Source organism: Embiotoca jacksoni, unplaced genomic scaffold (genome assembly GCF_022577435.1).
Source record: "Embiotoca jacksoni isolate LCO1_2020_lvr unplaced genomic scaffold, fEmbJac1.0.p SCAF_64, whole genome shotgun sequence".
Taxonomy (NCBI): domain Eukaryota; kingdom Metazoa; phylum Chordata; class Actinopteri; family Embiotocidae; genus Embiotoca; species Embiotoca jacksoni.
The window spans coordinates 623,818-642,996 of NW_027185419.1; the positions used below are offsets into that span (position 1 = coordinate 623,818).

Sequence of the window (19,179 nt, forward strand, 5' to 3'; positions counted from 1 at the left end):
AACAACTTTTTTAAACCGCTATACTTATTTAGTAGCAGTAGTTAGTTTTCGTGTCAAAATTTGACCTAAAAATGTGTTTTAAGTTTATAAAATACAACACATTTTTAATATTAAAGCAATGGTTTCCAAACATCTTATGACTTCACCAAAAATCTAAGTCCATAAACAAAACAAAAACATCTCAAGACTTCTCAGATTGATCTGTTGAGCCTTTGGCTAAGTAACTGTAAATCACGTAGTTAACTCCGCAGCGGGCAGCTTAAAAAGTTTGTTTTATTTCAAAGTATCATTGATAATAATGACATCACCAGAATGACTTGTGGGAAAAATATTATGGGCTTTGTATTACGATAGAAGTCGATGCTTTTTGGGTCTTTTAGAGCAAGAGGTTGTTTTGTTTTTTAGAGTGTGGCCCTCTGTGGTATTACACTTTCAAGCACTTCTGCATTTTTTACTCCCGGACACACTGTTTTTTATATACAGTGTAAATGCAGGACTTTTATATTGTTGTTTCTATGCTTTTATAGTGATTAAAAGGTTTAAACTTCTTTGTGAAAAGTTATCCAACAAATTTACTGCGGATCCCTTAAATTGCAGCGATTCCACTCAAAGTAGTTTGACTTCGTTTTGAGGTTTTGCACGTCGGAGCTAAAAAAAAACAAAAAACTGTGACCCTTTAATCAGCCTTGAAAATATAACGGGTCCTCACAACACAACACAACAATCCTCAGTGACCTGGAAACTGGGGAGTAAAATCGGTGGAAGTTATTGAGCGGTTCGTAAACCAGGAAATAGTCGCCGAGCTCCAGCTGGACGGAAGACAGAATGACCCTCACGCATCATCCGATCAATCACTCACCGCATTTCAACATCGGTAAACATGGAGAAAACACGTCACGTAACGCAGCAGCTCTCACGTCTACTGTCGCTACGAAACACGAGCGCCGCTTCTAAAAGGCTCCGTGAAGGCCACAGTGACTCGGTGGCTGAGATGCACAAAAAAAGCTGCAGAGTAGAAAGCTATCAGACTCCAGCACATTGAGTTCTCTTGCTGTTTATTTTTTACAATATACACTTTTTTTTTTTGTAAGTATCCTCACACGGGGTGAAACAGCGCCCCCCTGGGTTGCAACGGTCTCTACATGTCAGCCAATTTGTGTGGCCGAAGACGGTACTGCACCCGTATACATTTTGGTTTTTTTACCTGAAGTTTTCCTAAACAACCCGAGCGACTCGAGAGAATGATGAGTTGTCGAATGAGTCAAAGGATGGAGGAGGGAAAAGAAAAAGAAAAGAAAGAGGAAGAAGGGAAAATGTCTTTTTTTTTCTTTTCTTTTTCTTTTCTTCCTTCAATCCGGCGAGAAAAGACGAAGAAATAAAACGACGGCCGAGAGGACGGAAGAACAGAAAATAAACCTGAAGGATTGTGAAAACTTTCTTTTGGAAAGGTAACAACAGACTCCACCACAGAAGAAGAAAAAAAGAGGTCCTCCACCTGAAACCCTCGGTGAAAGGCATTCTGGGAAGCAGAAGAAGAAAGAGACGACGATGAGGCGCCAGCAGCGTCCTCGTCAGCTCACTCCTCTTCCTCCTCCTCCTCCTCTTCCTCCTCCTCCTCCTCCTCCCGTCCTCCGTCTCGGCTCACCTCCACCGTCAGCACCTCCTCTCCTTCCTGCCGGGGAGTCATCCGGATGAGGACCGAGCTGTCGGCCGTCTCGGCCACGGTGTCGTCCCCGTCGTCCAGCAGCGCGAGCCGCGGGATCGGGGAACGCCGGTGCATCGGGGACGGAGGCGGGACCGGAGAGATGGAGGGCGGGGCCTGAAAGACGTAAACAAAGATCGTTTAATTGCAGCTCCGAGTCCTTCTTCCTCTCATCGTCTATCCTTCCTTCAAGCAGCCGTACCTGCCCGTCGCCCTCCGACGGCTTGTAGGCCAGCTTCAGCTTGGCGAAGGTTCCATCGATGCCGGCCTGCTCCGTCAGCTTCAGCGCCGCCTTGAACATCTTGGGCGTGTCCGGTCGCGGCGGGATCACCGGCGCCGCCTCTTTGGCCTCCTTCTCGTCCGGCTTGACGTCCTTCGTCAGCATCTTCCTGCACGAACACAGAAACATGACGGAGACAAGCTTTCCTTCACGAGAACCGTTTCCCCCGGGCAGCACCACCACCGCCGCCACCACCAGCACCACCGCCAGCACCGCTCGATCTGGTGTCTGCCGCGGCACACCATGGTGTTACCGAGCAGATGAAGCGAGGAGGATCACGCCGCTGATCTGACCCGATTCTCAGGGGACAAAGTAGAACAAACCGGCGTGAGCTGATTAGAGGCGAGCGTAATCCCGTCCAGGACACACGAAGACAAAGAGGAAGAAGACGACGGCGGAGAGGAGCGTTTCTGGAAAACCTCCCGACTGCCGTGTTCGTCGAGGAGCCGCGACCGAATCTGTCGGTTTGTTCGTTGTCGGAATTCAGCTTCACACGTCGACTCGGCATTTTTTAATATCAAACCACCTTCATGACTTCTGATGTAATAATATAATAAAATTAGTTTGTGCTTTTGCTCCCCTTTAATTTCCTCACATGGTTTTCTGTATATTTTCAATAACGATCCAATGTTTCCTCAATAATCCAGTGGCGCCCTCTAGTGGCAGAAAAACAACATTCAGCGAACGAGGCTGTTTGCTTTGAATGTAGATTCTGTTTTAGGTTTTTTGTGGCCAAAATAAAATATAAACAAATAATGACACAAACAAATTCTAGTTTTAAAGCAGTTTTCATGCATTTCTGTCAGTTAGTGATAGAAATATTTTATCCTGTCTCTCAAAAGTCTCAAAATGTACTTTTACTGGTTTCCAAACACCTTATTGACTTCTGATGTAATAATATGATACAATTATTTTCTGCTTTTTCTCAGCTCTCCTTTAATCTCCTCACAAGTTTTTTTTTTGTCAATAACTGTTTGAACGATCCAATGTTTAAAAAAAAAAAAAAAAAGATCCACTGGCGCCCTCTAGTGGCAGAAAAACAACAGGCTGTTTGCTTTTAATGCTGTTTTTGTTTTTTTTTGTGGCCAAAATAAAATAAAAACAAATAGACCAAAAAATTTGACTTAAACTTCTTTTTTTTAAGTTTTAGAGCAGTTTTCATGGTTTTCTATCAGTCAGTGATATAAATATTTTATCATGTCTCTCAAAAAGTCTAAAAATGTACTAAAGGTATAACGTGACGGTATTTATTCTGCGTTACACGTCGACTCCGCTACATTTTAAAGGGAATTTCCAAACTCTTTCCTGTCTGTCAACGTTCAACTTTCTAATAAAGGCAAAAAAAACTAAACAAATATGAGGCGGTTTTGACCTAAAGACATAAAAAAAAAATAAAAAATTTTAAATTTAAAAAAAAAATTTAAAAGTACATCCATGACTTAAAATGATGATCAGTCTGGTTCTTATACTCAGTAAAGACAAGTAAATGTATTTTTAAACGTGTACCAGGACTGGGCGACCCGTTTAAAGGGGCCTCGAAAGGGTCGGTTCGAATAATAAAAACAGGTCTTACTTGGCCTTCTTGCGGAGCAGTTTCTGGGACTCGGGGTAATTCACCAAGATGGCCGCCAGGTCCTTCTTATCCAGGATGAAGAGGTTGGCGAATCCGTGCGCCTTCACGTTGGCCGTGCGTCGGTTGCCTCCGCCTCCCGCCAGCAGACTGACCAATCAGAGACAACTTTAAACGGTTGTATAACTTTTTGAAGTCCGTCGTCAGAACACGGTGACGTGTTTGGCAGACCGAACGAACAAACAAACAAACAAACGAACGAACGGCGTGGTTGATTTGGTAAACACACACCCGCTGCCCCACATACGGCTTTTTTAATTGGCTCATAGGATGAGAGGAAAGCAGCTCTGACCTGATCTCCCCGAACACCGAGCCGGCTCGGATGGTGACGAACACCGTCTCCAGGTCGGGACCGCCCACCACCTGCACCTCCCCCTGCTTGATGATGTACATCTCCCTACCGATCTCACCCTGACACACACACACACACACACACACACACACACACACACACACACACACACACACACACACACACACACACGCACACGCACATGCACACACTGTCAACACAGGCGGTAGCTCGGTAACACCTCCACCAGCTTCACCTTTGTGTGCGTGTATGTGTGTGTGTGTGTGTGTGTGTGTGTGTGTATGTGTGTGTGTGTGTGTGTGTGTGTGTGTGTGTGTGTGTATGTGTGTGTGTGTGTGTGTGTGTGTGTGTGTGTGTGTGTGTGTGTGTGTGTGTGTGTGTGTGTGTGTTCTCACCTTTTTACAAACAAAGTCTCCCGGCAGGTAAACGACAGATTTGAGCCTCGTCAGCATGTCGAACACCATCTGTCTGTCACAGCCCTGAGACACAAAACACATACACACACACACACACACACACACACACACACACACACACACACACACACACACATTTATTTTTTTTTGAACAAATGTGTAGAAATCCATCAGCTGTTTGTTGTTGTTGTTTTTCTTTGTTTCTGACCTGAAACAAGGCGACTTTGCTGACGATGGTGTAGTTGACGTCCACGGCGATGTCCAGACGCATCTTATCAGGAAGCTGCATCAGCAGCTCCTGTTCGTCTGCAGAGGGAAACACTCACTGTAACCCTGAACTCAACGCGAGACGTTCAGGGACCACGCCGCTGCAGCTCCATCGGATTACTTCAAGTACCAACTTTTGTCGACACCTCCTGACGTTTCCAAACACGTCTGAATTGTTTTCATACTGGATAATTATATTTATCCATTAATGACGTGAACATGGAGATTCTTGAAATGTTTTAACTGAATTATCAACTGCCTGATGAGGGAATAAATACTTAATCACTTCCTGTGATAATAATCATGCTGCACTTCTAATCTTTTTTTTTAAATTTATTTATTGAACTCAGAGAACCATGAGGCTAAAAGTTACAAAAATAAATCTTAAAAGCTGCGAATCTTTCCAGAACAGACAGTCGGTGAAATATAGAAACAACGACTACATCAGCCTTTCAAAATACGAGCTTTAGATGCTGTTTAATTCATGTTCATTCAACACATAGGCCTGCTGGATGAAACAAACAAAGAGACGTCTCTGACAACTGGATAAACTTTCTGTAGCATGCAGCAATAAAAAAATCACTTCCTTTGATAATAAGCATTTCATTAGAACATTTTATTGTTAAAGCCACATTTTCCACAAACCCCGCCACTTCCTGTTTTTGGCGCTTGTGCCGGTTTTATTTGGAGTTTTGTCTGAAAATATTAACTTTCTGCCGCTTGATAGTTTCAGCACAGCTTCTGCTCACGACATTTTATTGCGAAAAAAAAAAATCGTGGGAATTTAAGAATAAACTGCAAGCTCCCGCAAATATTGCGCAATTTGCTTGAATTTCGAATATGGATATCCAGCCGGAGGCTCCTTACCCAGCATGCCCTGGATCTTCCAGGTGTAGTCGTACCAGGTCTTGATGCGGTTCTGGACGTCTCGGGGGATGTTGTAGGAGTTCATGTACTTCACCGTGCTGTCCATGCAGGCCCGGTAGAAGTTCTCACCGCTCGTCGCCGCTCCGACGACGTCTCTCATCTGAGAACGGAGAGGAAAAAAAAACAACCAAAAAATGATACCGAGAAGGATCCAGAACTCCTGAAGGAGCAGAGAGAGAGAGCGGCGACCGACCTGCCCGATCATGATGGAGAAAGCGAAGACGCCGACGAAGTAGTTGATGAGCTGGAAGGTGATCTCGAAGACGGTGGTCGGGTCCGGCAGCCCTCCGATGGTGATCAGCGTCTTCACGGCGAAGTAGTAGCAGCGGATGTAACTGTGGGGAAACAGAAAAAAAAAAAAAAAAATTCACAACCCGTTGGTACCAATTCCATCTTCTTTGTGTGTAATGAACATCGAGGACCCTTTAAAATCAGATTTTTGTGTGCTTAAACATAAAGGAAGTTGTTTTTATTTTTGTACGTTAGATTCATGTTTCTTGTTTGCAGGATTGTTATTGTTGGTTGTAGTCAGAGAGAAAACAAGTTAAAACTGTTTTACAGGATATTTTCTTTGAATTTCTGCCTGGAAAAAAGGACCTGAGGAAAAACTGAACAAATGTGGGCTCTCCATTGCAAGTTTATGTTGTTTAATTAAATTAAATTAAATTAAATTAAATTAAATTAAATTAAATTAAATTAAATTAAATTAAATTAAATTAAATGTAATTCTATTGAATTCTATTTTATTAGTATATATTGTGCATGTTTAAATTTTTTATATTTATACTATTACTACCTCTATCTTTATTCAGAAATTTGTATTGCCCCCATGCAGGATCAATAAAGTCTATCTATTATCTATCTATCTATCTATCTATCTATCTATCTATCTATCTATCTATCTATCTATCTATCTATCTATCTATCTATCTGTCTGTCTGTCTGTCTGTCTGTCTGTCTGTCTGTCTGTCTGTCTGTCTGTCTGTCTGTCTGTCTACGTCGGGTCTCTTACGCGTTGCCTTTTCCGTTGTAGACCCACTTGGTGGACCCGAGTCCTTCGTAGTCGGAGCCCCAGTAGAAGAGGCAGGCGTTGATGTGCAGAGAGTACAGCAGGTACATGGAGGTTCGAATCACCCTGACGCAAGGCAACAAAAACAAAAACATAACAACAAAAACCACACAGACACATTAAATCATTACGTGGTGTTCCTCAAAGGTCGATGTTGGGGCTCAGACTTTTTCAATTTAATGTTGGCTTCTGTTTGTTATAGCAGCATTTGTAGTGACGCAGATGATGCTTGTCAATCATTCATTTGGACTCAACGATGAACTGAACAGATTTTCGGGTGAGGACAAGTCAGAGGTCAAGGTCGCTGTGCAGTAACGAGGAAATCTATCGTAATCTTGTGCTCACACAGAGTTCGCACCTCCCCGATGAAAAATTATGTGCACAATGTCGTAATGAAAAAATGTAGGACGCACCTGGCCTGGTAGACATGAAAGAAACAGCGCCTCCTGATGGTAGTTTGGTAGTTTTTGCGTACGTTTTGTTGTGTGACTGCTGTTTTAACGAAGATCTCACCTGTAGATGTATGCTTTCTTCATCACAGCCTCCATTCTGTCGTTGAACTCAAAGAAGACCATGTACTGAGAGAGAAAAACAACCGTCAGCTAAAAATGTTTTTTTTTTTTTTAAATTAGACCGTCTACATGTGATTAACGAGAAACGTCCCGACCTTCAGCAGACGAGGGAATCTCAGCAGAGAGTTCACGCCGGTGAAATAGTAAAATACCTCCATGGGAAACAGGCTGATGACGTCCATCTGTAAGCAAAAACTCTTATCAGTGGAAAAACAATGTTACTGAGACACTTAATCAATTGATCTGATTTCCAATGGAAATACAAACATCTACAAGGACCAGGATGTAGGGACAACAGAGAAACTCTGAATTTGTGTTTTAAAAGGTGTACAGTCTTTTAAAATCATTGGAAAAACTTTGTAAGCATACGAATATTTGTGGTTTCTAACCGAGCGGCGACCAGCAGTGACGTCGCCCGTCGGCCGTTATGAATCCTCCAGTTCAGATTCTGTCCGTCACCATCTTTACTAGTTCTGAATGGTTTGGAGCAGGAAGTGACCATATTTGGACGAGCTGGGGGAGGAGCCAGCGGTGGATCTGACCGATCTGATTGGAAACCTGACGATACTACGTCCCGCCCACCGATAGCTGTAACCTGACTGCACCACAGGCCTGTCAATCAAACAGACGCTCCCCCAAAAACAGGTCTTCTTGAATCTTCTTTTCTCATGAATGACATATTTCACGTTATTATTAAAGCTGCGTCAACGCCTTCACTTATGCCGGGACCAGACTGCACGATATATATTTTGTCTTTCATGATGGTCAGATCAAGCAATCAAAGTGTAGTAAACTAGTAAACACGTATGACCCACGTTAAATTCGTGTGTCATCGGGGGAGGAGGGTCAAGAAGTTGTCAATCATGGCCACAAAAGACACCATGACTGATGCACTAATGCTAGCGTTCGACATATGTCGAACCAGACGGGGCGAATCTCACCGCAAAGTTTTTAGCCGATGACTAAATCCAATTAAAATCGAGATAATTCGTTGTAGTTTGAGTATTTTTGGTGTCCAAAGGAGGAGTAACGGTTGTTAAAGAAATACATGAATTAACGTCAAAATCGACATTATAGCGTATTCTATTTCTTTATCGTCGTAAGAGAGAGAAAACAAAGTCACAACTGATTCTTCAGGCTCTCACCTTAAATCTCTCGGTGGTCATGTAATTCTCTCTCATGTCCTTTTTATCACACTGTAAAAAAAAAAGAAGAAGAAATTCCAGGTCAAAGATGCTGTTGTTGTTTTTTTCTCAAAGATGAATTTCATTTTTGGGGTTTTTGAAATTTCCGCTGACCACGATGTCTCCTCCACGGACGAACTGCAGCCTCGGCTGGAAGACGAGGATGTCCAGGATGTAGATGAAGTCGCAGCTGTAGTCGGCCAGCAGCCACAGGTGGATGTTTTCGGGGGTTTGGTAGGGGAACGCCCAGCGGACGGGGATCAGCCACATGTTCCAGTTCCACGCCGCCACCACGAAGAACAGCCAGATGACGTAGATGATATCTGTGGAGGGAGTTCGCGACAACGTCTGTGATCATCACGCGTGACTGAGAGGCAGCGAGCCGTCGGTTTAGAGCGGCCGGAGGCGGAAAAACATCGTCGGGAAGATACTTTACGTTCTTACTGTATTATATATACTGAATTATATCAAAACTTATATGAAAATTACAAATTTGAGAATTATGAGAAAGAAGTAAAACTAAAAGATAATATCAGAACATCATTTTCTGATTTTGTCGTTAAATTTTGATGTTACAGAGGAATCCTGTTCACTGACCGGTGAACGGGTCGATGCTGGAGGGGAAGCGGTACGACATGATGGCTCGGAGCCAGTCGGGCATCGGAGGAAGTTTCATTGTGGGGAATTTCACCGGCTGTCCCAGGAATTCAAATTGGAACATCGACTCTTCGTCTTCTTCTTCTTCTTCTGCCGACTCGTCGTCCTTCTTCTCCTCTGCTGGAGGCGGGGGAGGCGGCGGAGGTGGAGCTTTGGTCGGGGCTGCAGGAAAAAGGCCATTATTATTAATTAGTATTATTAATAAACTGATGTCTGATGGTATGTGGTCAAAGCATTTAAAATACTTGCATATCATAATAAAAGATGGTTTTGTGAAGCTGTGTTACTTTTACGACTCTTTGAGCCCATTATTGGTTCTGCAAGTTCAGAAAATAAAAAAAAAGATGAGAACTAAAATGATATGTAGTCTGGTTATTGCAATAATTAGCGATTACATATCAGTCATTCTTTATTTGGTAGTCAGTTTGTAAAATAATAGAAATTTGTGTCCTTGCAATTTTTGCCGAACTCTACAATTTTAAGGAAAAATAAATTACTTAAAAGTCGACATATTGCATCATTTTGTACAAAAGCCGCCGCAAAAATTTACATTTCTGATTGTACCATAAGAAAAAAAAAATCTCAGTGAAATCCTAAAAGGACTGACACATTTTAATTTCAGAGAGAACTCTCCACTAATCATCAAGATAATAATAATAATCAAGATTCATCTGGTGACCTGCTGGAGGGGCCCCGACCCTCAGGTTGGGAACCAGAGAACTTAAACTTGCAATAAAACGAGCTTCAACTTCTTCTCGTAAAAACCACGGACGTACAGGCTGAAGGACTTTCTTCCTCGGACTCGTCCGGGTCCAACAGCCGCTCCTTCAGCCGCTCTGTCCGACCTTTGAACAGCCTGACGAGCTCGCTGAGGCGGTCCTGGATCACCACGCTGCCGACGCTGGCGGCCGACAGCGGACGCGTCCTGCGGGGCGACAAAACGGGGCGGTGAGCATGAAGCTAAAAAACACAAGTTTAATCGGCCTGGAGGTTTTTCTACCTGTTAAAAGGGATTTTTTTTTTTTTTTTTTCCTTCCAGTTTGCTCATGTGGGAATTTCTGAATTGTTTTTTTTTTTTTTTTTTTTATCATTTTCCTCCAAAATATTATATAACATTTGATTTAATTCCTTCTATTAACATCACCACCAGCGTCTAAACCCCCGAGGGGTCCTCCTCCATAATTTGTTTTCCATTTTGTTCGCTCAAATCGAGACTCTCCTGATTGATTGTGTGTGTGTGTGTGTGTGTGTGTGTGTGTGTGTGTGTGTGTGATTTCTCTCACTGGTCGTCCGCCGTCAGCAGGTCTCCGTGACTGAACCAGTTCTTCAGGCCGGTGGCCTTCAGCAACTCGTTGTCCTCCTCGTCTGCAAGCACATCACACGCAGAGCTGGAGACACGAGGTCATTATGAAGATGAAATAAACATAGAAGGATAAAAAGCTCCAAATTTGTACTGAAATACAGGTAACGTGTAACCGGGCAGGTTTTCATCACACACAGACACAAAGTCAATAAATCCTTCATGATTTTAAGATATTCTGCATAAATATGACTTCGTTCTTTCTGTGACAACACATTCAACAGGAAGATTTTACAGATTGTTTTTTAACATTAGAGCCAACTTTGTGCTCGTTCTGTCAAATGTGGACAAGGAGAGTTTAAAGACTGTTTCAAACATTAAAAAAAAAAGGAAATAATCAATTCAAAGACAAAATATAATAAAACAGTAAAAATAATAGATAAAATGCCATTTTTAAACTGATTTAAATAAATAATACTGATATAAAATAATTTAATGCTGATTTGAATTCCCGGGCTGACTGTACATTTTCACATATTTGTAAAGTGTGCAATTTTTGTTCTTTTTTTTACAACAAATTCAATCCTCATGCCTCATTTAAACGATCACGTTGCGTATTGTTGATTTGTTTTGGGTCAGGTGAGTTTAGCGGAACTTAAATTGTCATTTTATTTCAGGTTTTAATTGTTGTGTACTACAGCGCCCTCCTCAGGCCCGTCAGCAGCGGCGTACGTCGACGTCTGTCACCTGAACTCTGGGATCGTCCGAACGGCGGACTCCGGTTCCGGGGTCGTGATAATTTGCGGGATGTTCAGGCTTTTTCCCAGCTGCACGTCCCGATCCACATCCTCCACCTTCACCATCGGCGCTCCAGCTAAACTTTTCTTGCAGCTCCCTGAGGACCAGACCAGAAAAACAGCTGTTGGAGGTCAGGTGACGTTTTTTTGTAGAACTAACCGCAATCGCTGGTGTGTGGACGTCGGCGTCTACGGTTCGTTTCCATGTGAAAAGAAGTTTCTCATTAAACAAAAATGAGGTCTGCATCATGAAAAACAAGCTCTCGGATGTATTTGAAATTTTTAAGATGTTAATATTTGAAAATAAGACATTTTTTAACTTTTTTTTAATGTTAAGTAAAAGTATCCTGTAACCACAGCACTTTCATATATCAACCTTAAGTTTGGTTCCCTTGTGGACTGATTTTTTTCTGAAACCTGTGGAATAATTTCTGCCATCCATCCAACAAGAAAAAAAACTAACTTAATGAAATGACTTGTAAAAAAAAAGACTCCTTTTGTGAATATTAAAAACTCTCCCGACAATTCTTTGTTTGCTTTCAGATAATTTTCCACAGCTGCTTTTTTGGATGCGCTTCCACATTTTATGTGTTCAGGCTGTTTTCAATTATGAGGCATTTTTTGGGGGTTAAACTCTCAACAATGTGGTTTAGATGCTGCGGTTAAAAAAAGAGAAAATAGCCCGAAAGACCTCCTGACGTTGAGCCCCCACCGTACATGAGTCTCATTATTTCTCTCGAGCACCCAAAACCTAAAAAGCTCTCAGAAGCTGAAATAACAAGCTGGTAAATCAATTAAAAAAGGATTTTTCTTAAGCTAAAATTTCCACAGTATTCTGTGGTATCAGCTTGAACTCAACATCTTTTGCGTTTTAACTGTTCAGATCATTAAAAAAGCCAATTTTACCATTTTGATCTTTTATACACTGAAAAATCATTTAATAATGAAAATATTTGCACTGCTCTTCTATGACGTAATAATACGACATTCTCGGTGGTTTTCTGTGTTAATAACTTAAAGCACTTTCATAAAAACAAACTTTACAACGAATGATCTCAATATAAACACAGAGGGGCCAAAAGATGGAGGATAGAAAAGTCATCATATCTTATATGTCGTTTTTAAGTGTTACAAAATTCTGTTGAATTTGATTACGTAGTTAATGTGGCGTAAACCTTTGTTGCCTGTTGGACGAAGGGATCAGCGCACAGCAAAGAAAGCCTAAAAACAAGCAAAAAAACAAGCACCTCCATGAAGGTCACCTGAAGCGTGGTTGGCTGGCGGCGGACGGCGAAGCGGAGCAGAGCAGCAGGGCAGCAGAGCATGATGGGTAAATGATGTTTGTGGAGGTATGAGGGACGTCTGGGGACGCCTTGAGTTGTGGTTTTTTTCTTTGGCACTTCAAAGGTTTTTCGAGCTACGATAAAAAAAAGTTGAGGGGCTACGAGGTTTTTGTCTCTAAGGGTCCGCTGCTGGAGGATGGTCGGGGGGGGGTTAAAGCTGCTGAGGCTGGGGGTGGGGGTGGGAGGGTCTGAAGAAGACGATGACGCTCATGATGAACTCGAGCGCCAGCTCGGGGAAATAAAACAGGTGTCTGACGAAGGAATGGAAACGCTTGAGCGACATCTTTCTGCAGCTGCCCAGACACTCGTCGGCGAGCAGCATTCGAAGCAGGAATGTCTTTATCGTGGAGCAAATGTCAAGAACTGGACGGAAAAAACAATCAGCGACAAGTTGAGAACTTTTACTTGTTTTAACTGATACGTACGTTAACACGACCAAGACCAAGACCACACACACAATCTCACTTCTGAACAATAAACAAAGTTGAGCCAGAAATGAAAGAAACTAAATCTTTGGAAAACACAGATTTGTGTTGCTCCTTTTGGGCTAAAAAGGACTTTTTCAGCTCTCACCTCCACTTCCACCTTCTGCAGCTGCGCTGGTCTGAGGAGAAACGAGAGAAAGAAATAACAGATTGAAAATTCCTGCTACGCCTTGAAAAAAGACGGGGAGTGTTATAATGTAAATATACCGTGAGTCTGTCAGTTGTCATAGTAACGTAAGATGTGGTTGAGAGCTGCCGAAAAAGGCAATAAGTGAGCCATCAACAGGGAGGATGTTTCAAGGAATTAAACGTGACGTTTTATCACAATGCGCGGTTCAGTAATGAACTCGTATTGTCAATTGATCTGTCTCCACGACAAGCTGACCAAACTCCACCTTCGCTGATGAAGACTATAATTCAACTGAAAGCTCTTGAGCAGGTGTTTTCAACCAGCAGATCGCGACCTATCCGGTAGATCGAGGTCGGACTTTTGAGTTAGTTTCTGGAACTTTCTGTCTTGGCTTTCTGAGATTTGAGTAGAAGATTTATGTTTTTGACGTAATCCACAGAGATTAATCCAAAATTTACATGGTTTTTTGGGGGTTATAAAAAGAGCTGCAGAGAATTGCTTTAAAACACTGATTGAAGCTTCCTGTGTTATCTGGCACTGACATGTTAGCAGCAGATCTTTCAAGTCTTGGAAGTTGGAGTAGGAGACCCTGGTTCTGGTTCCTGGTCCGGATAGAACCATCTGGTCCGGGTGCTGAAACTTGGTAACTACGAGAACCGACTTACCCCTCAAATATATTCCATTATTTGCCGTGTTTTTACAAGACAATCAACGATATTCACCTCCTCTGTTCATGGTCATGATATTTTAACTAATCAGCGCTTCAGAAGAAAAACCACCATGTAGCCAATCAGAAGACAGGAAGCTCTTCAACAGCAGTGTGAAGAAATGTTTCTTGGGTGAAGTGCTTTGTAGACCGTTTCACCTGATCCATGGTGGCGGGCGACGGACTCGGCAGGTCTCTCCTCTCCGACCCCGGCTCGACCTCCGTTGAAGTAGGGGTGACTTCCTCTTCGTCTTCGCCCGGACAGACGTCCACCAGGCACCTGATGAAGAAGGGCAGGCGTCATAAGAGTGAACCAGACCTGTTGTCAAGCTGCAAAACCGATCCCACCACTGCGAACTTTGGTGTTCAGGGTGCAGGAAAACTTACGTTATTGGCTTCCCTGTTTAACTTAATGGTAACTCACATAGGTTGAGGCTAAAGCTAGCGTGGTCGTGTCTCTAGCCACCGATGGCTGATACATGATGGCTTTAAAATATCATGGCGCCAATGGACTCCCATTTATTAAGGATCAAATTCTCTCCAGATATATGATGTAAATAAAGTTTTTTAGTGCATCATTATGATTTCAATCACAAAATTCAGGCCCTTTTAAAAAAAAAAGTGTGCTGGGGATGCAGTTAGCAATATTTTGGAAATATTTAGTTTCTACTCGATGACCAGCCACTATGAGCATAGTGTAGCTAAAGTAGCTAACGTTGGCCCACATGTGGACCGGTTGGTGTTTTTGCTTCAACAACACAAAAGATGGCGTTAAACCATAAGGTGCAGCTGCAGTAGCCAAACTGGCTCCAATGCAAACCAATGGGTGACACCACACCTTGTTACGTCCAGTTTAATATATAATATATAATATATAATATATTGAACATAGAAATGAAATATTCTGTCTGGTTAGACCGAATTCAAACCCACCTTTTGAAATCTGCCCTGATTCATGGAAGAAAAGTTAGCATAAAAAAAAACAACAACACAAAATAAAAGTAAAATTTAATTGCCAGAGACACTGAGGTAAGCAGCAAAGCTTTGCAGAAGACCGAAGGCAGCGGATGGTAAACTTTCTGAGCAGAAAGAAGCTATTTAAAAACTAAAGTCACCACCCTGGTTCTCAGCTAACCTGAAGCTAAGAAAGCAAAAGCTAATATAAATGGACGACAGAATAAAAAGTAGAGCAACAGAAATTTAGACGATACCTGTTAGCTTTGATTGCTGGTTGACACCTTTGGTAAAATAATGCCAACTCAGCTTTTCATATACCAGAGGTCCAGAAATAGAGCTCGCAAATTTATGGCTGCCGTGTTTCACGGGTGTCAGCAGATGTCAGCAAATGTCTCGGCTCAAGCAGACCATTACGACATGGGCTGGAAAACACCAAACTATGTTTTCAGCTTTTTAAAAAGACCAACAAAGGAAGCTTCTATCTATTTTCTGCCTCTTACTTGGGTGTTGGGTGCAGTGACGATGCTCAAAGTAACCCGGTACTCCACAGCCATGTCCTTCAACTAGCTTCCTGGTCAAATTGGTTATGTAACTTTCAGACTCAGTTGGTAGAACTGGAGGAACCTTTGTCCGTCTCTTTGGTCACTGAAGAAGCTAAAAAAGCTCTGGAGTGAAGAAGTGCCCCTAAGACGTGCCGAGGAGCTCCACAACTTGCTCGTATTTCTTGGTTGACGTTCCTGTCCACCGTGATGCACCCTCTAAACCAAATGGGTGCTGATTAAATTTTCTAAACAGGATTTGAAGGTTTGCCTTGTCCCTTAAATCAAATCCTGCTTGTGGAACAATGGACCAACTCTTGCAGAGATACTGGGGGAGTTTTGAGAGTTTCCCAACCCAGTAAACATTTGTTTGTGGATGTTTGAAAAAGGCCTATGAACCGCGACACCATCTAGTACTCTGTCAACAGAGGTAAACATCTTCATGGACAGAACCTCTGTGTGCTGTTGAGTCAGAAAAAAGGCGAGTTTTAAAAGACACCAACTCTTTTTAAGTATAGATATCCTCCAGGACTTTGGCTTGTTCTAAAAAGCCATAAAGAGACAAACCTTTGTAGATCTGATGGTACCAAAGAACGAGCTCTTAGTGAAAGCTCATGCACAGGAAGTGTGTAACTGATACACTAAAATATACTGACGATTCAAAGAGTTTTATACAGAACTCTACATGAGGATGACATAACATGCGGGAGCATCACTCCATCTTATCGCAGGCTAAAGCTTTTTTATTTAATCATGGCTGAACTTACAGATCAGGGTTTTTTTCTTCCTCAACAGTGTGTTTGTTATTTTCCACTGTTACTTTATTTTCCTCAGGAGTCCTATTATTTGCGCCGTCTTCGCTGTCCTCCTGCAGGTTTTGTAACCTGAATAAGATGGAGAGTCCCTGTCAGACAGTTCAGCTCAGAAAGCAATCAGTTGCTGAATGGCGGCAGCGTCAGTCAAGCGGAGAGCGGCGCAGCTGAAGCCGAGAGTTTGTTGTACGACTAAAGAGGGTCTGGGTGCTTCATCTCTAACTTTGCCAGCACAGGTTTGCTCAGAAAGTGAGAACTTTTGGGACACCGACCCTCCCAAAACAATCGTCCAAATCTGGCATTACTTACTGCCAGTTCCTGTTTTGTCGGTCTGTAGTTTGAATGGGAAAATATTGTATGTCACCTCATGATTACGAGATAGTTTTGTTATAATTACAAAGTCAGGATCTTTTTTGAGGGTAAATTAGGTAAACCGTGCCGTTAATTACCAAAAGGGTCTGAAATAGTACCCCGACCCAAACCCTGTGAGTGGACATCCCTTTCAACTCTTTGTACAGATAGATATAGATGAACGCCAAATGAAAGTAGAAAAACCCAATGGGAAGTGTCGGTAAGGTGTCACTCCACCGTGACCTCGAAACAACCAGCGGTGGGTAGAAGATAGAAGCTGCGGTAGCTTTAACTCGGAGCAGCTAACTCGACAGCAGCAACAACAAACATAGTGAAATAACAACTTACTCTGGATCGTCCTCGTTTTCCTCCTCCAGGATGTTGGGCAGTCTGTTAGGAACAAACACCAATAACTGGAGGTCTCGGGCCAAGTTGGACAATATATATGTGTTTCTGTCTGGTTCCGTCTCAGATTCACCGTTTTTATAATAAAAAAAAAAACGTGAGCCAGTGCAGTGAGATACTGCAACGTTTTTTTCTTCTTAACTCCTGAAAAGCTGACAGTCCGGAGGCGTTTTTTTTTTTGTTGTTGTTGTTTTTTTGGGACTAGGAAGTGTTTGCCAGTGCCTTGCGTGTGTTTATTTGACTTACTGTTCGTTTGTCTCTGGTAGCGTTTCTATGACGATCTTAGCCGAATGCTCCACCTCCAGCTGTCGGACTGCCTCCTCGGCTGCTTTCCTGGCCATCTCCTCGGCCACGCGAGCCGCCTCCAGACGCTCCTGCTGCAGCCTGCAACAAAGGCCGGGCTCTGAATCTGATCAAGACTCATGGAGGTGACACTTGAACCAATCTAAAATACTACTCGTGTCCCAAATATAGTGCAAATTGAACAGCGTGTTACAATAACAAAGGCCTCTAGGTGGTGAGCAAACAAAAGAAGAATGAGGACGAAAACCAGGCAGAGAGAAGCTGCTAACCTTCCCTCCATCTGAGCTAGAGCCGCCTCCCCGGCCTCCTTCTTGACGGTGCCAGTCAGTGGTTCCATCTGCATCTCCACATCTGCTTTCTGCAAGCAATCACAGCGAGCGTGGACATCAGCCCTGGATCACACGTTAACATGCTGCGGTGCCGACCCTGACACGCCGTGGAACTCTTTAAAGGGTCACGGCGTCGACTCTGGAACAACAATATTACCCATCCGCCCGGTACCTAACGTAGGACTTCTGTTACTGGTACCTGGTTCAGAGAGACCCGAGTTTCCAATGTTTCCAATTGTATTTTAAAGGGATGTACTCTGGTACCACCATGGTACCACTCGGAGTGCTATAGGACTCTCCTCTGGAACTGACATTTTACCATTCCCCCAAGCCACCTTTGGTTCTGGACAACAATAAGTACCCTCTGAAGTGCTGTGGTGCTAATGACTGGTACCCGTCTTTATCGTTTCTACCTTTATTAGATGGGCGTTGTCAGACATAGACAGCAAATGTTGGGGAAGAGAGCAGGACATGCAATGCGAAGACGTGTAGAAAAGGCAGGCCAAGAATCAAACTCTTTGCAATATATCCTTTGCGCCCACGTGGTGTGAGCCGTCATCCACTCGGCTATCGGGCGTCCTTCAACAATTATTCATCTGTGTGTCACGGTGCCTCCTTTCGGTACGGCCATAACACCTTTTCTCATGCGATACTCTGGTTCTAGTACGACTACTTGAAGGGCCAAAGTACCTACCATTACCAACCGTGGTATTTGAAGTAATATGGTTCCTTTTCCGGTAACTACAATGGTTACCTCTAAAGTGCCAAGGTACCGATTACCATCATAGTACCGTTACAACCACGGTGCACTTTGGAGCGCCGCGGTGCCGAATCCACTAGAAATACTCTATTACTCCAATGAGGTTGACAGAAACGGGATGAGGAGCTTTAAAGGTATCCTGACATCTATTGATGTCATCTATTGATGTCAGGCAGAACTACACCTGTATGTTATGGTGGGATTTATCACAGGGTCAAAGTCAGGCTCACCTTCTTTTCCGACTGCTTTCGATTCTCATTGCTCTGCGCCGGCTTGGCCTCCTTGTCCGGTTCCACGTCCTCCAGCACCAGATCGCTCTTCTTCTGTACGATGCTGACTGGATACCACACGGGAAGAGCAGGGCTGAGGATTATCTGCACATACGCATTTGTGTCTTGTGTGTAGACTAATGCGGGTTTCCAGTTAAAGCAATCGTCGCTTGACAAATTTGAATCTAGTAGTCTTTAAACGGACATTAGAGTCTTTTCTGTTGTCTGCTAAAATTTGTACAAACAACAGGAGGTAAAAGGCTTCTGCTCCATCAAATATATCTGTCTTCAGTAAATCTGCAGTAACCAATGATTGCTGAAGATGAAAATAGTGAACCACCTTCCCACATATCTCTGGCAGCTCGGTACCATGTTCCCCTGCCCAAATTCCCCTTTGACACAATTGCGACTTCCCATTTTAATTAAACTTTGTATTTCCTCAAATCACAATGCAAGAGATCATTGAGTTTGTAATTTTGTCTTTATTATGCCAGCAAAAAAAACTGTTTTGAGAGCAAATTTCTCGCACTGCAATCAAAAATCAAGTTCGTAAGTATTTGCTCTCAAAACAGGTTTTTTTGCTCACATAATAAAGATAAAAAGACAAAAACAACGTGTCAGGAAATGGCTGCTCGGTTCAACAAGCTATCTGAACGTTAACTTGGTCCAACTTGTG

General features: G+C 42.9%; 1 protein-coding gene across 1 annotated transcript in view; it reads right to left on the bottom strand.

Moving 5' to 3' along the window:
• Nucleotides 1-1,576: 1,576 nt before the first annotated feature.
• Nucleotides 1,577-19,179, bottom strand: part of cngb1a (cyclic nucleotide gated channel subunit beta 1a) — a 31,550-nt gene continuing 13,947 nt past the window's right edge. Inside the window, exons 17-40 of the mRNA XM_069175102.1 lie at nt 18,465-18,571; nt 17,411-17,503; nt 17,089-17,216; nt 16,786-16,827; nt 16,042-16,158; nt 13,938-14,058; nt 13,031-13,061; nt 11,065-11,212; nt 10,301-10,405; nt 9,794-9,942; nt 8,958-9,179; nt 8,475-8,683; nt 8,322-8,372; nt 7,272-7,358; nt 7,118-7,182; nt 6,548-6,670; nt 5,729-5,870; nt 5,476-5,635; nt 4,550-4,647; nt 4,321-4,404; nt 3,905-4,023; nt 3,556-3,702; nt 1,905-2,091; nt 1,577-1,819 (exon numbers count right to left, since the gene is read on the bottom strand). Coding sequence (XP_069031203.1) covers nt 1,577-1,819; nt 1,905-2,091; nt 3,556-3,702; nt 3,905-4,023; nt 4,321-4,404; nt 4,550-4,647; nt 5,476-5,635; nt 5,729-5,870; nt 6,548-6,670; nt 7,118-7,182; nt 7,272-7,358; nt 8,322-8,372; nt 8,475-8,683; nt 8,958-9,179; nt 9,794-9,942; nt 10,301-10,405; nt 11,065-11,212; nt 13,031-13,061; nt 13,938-14,058; nt 16,042-16,158; nt 16,786-16,827; nt 17,089-17,216; nt 17,411-17,503; nt 18,465-18,571 — 2,978 coding nt within the window. The remainder of the gene's footprint in view (nt 1,820-1,904; nt 2,092-3,555; nt 3,703-3,904; nt 4,024-4,320; nt 4,405-4,549; nt 4,648-5,475; nt 5,636-5,728; nt 5,871-6,547; nt 6,671-7,117; nt 7,183-7,271; nt 7,359-8,321; nt 8,373-8,474; nt 8,684-8,957; nt 9,180-9,793; nt 9,943-10,300; nt 10,406-11,064; nt 11,213-13,030; nt 13,062-13,937; nt 14,059-16,041; nt 16,159-16,785; nt 16,828-17,088; nt 17,217-17,410; nt 17,504-18,464; nt 18,572-19,179) is intronic.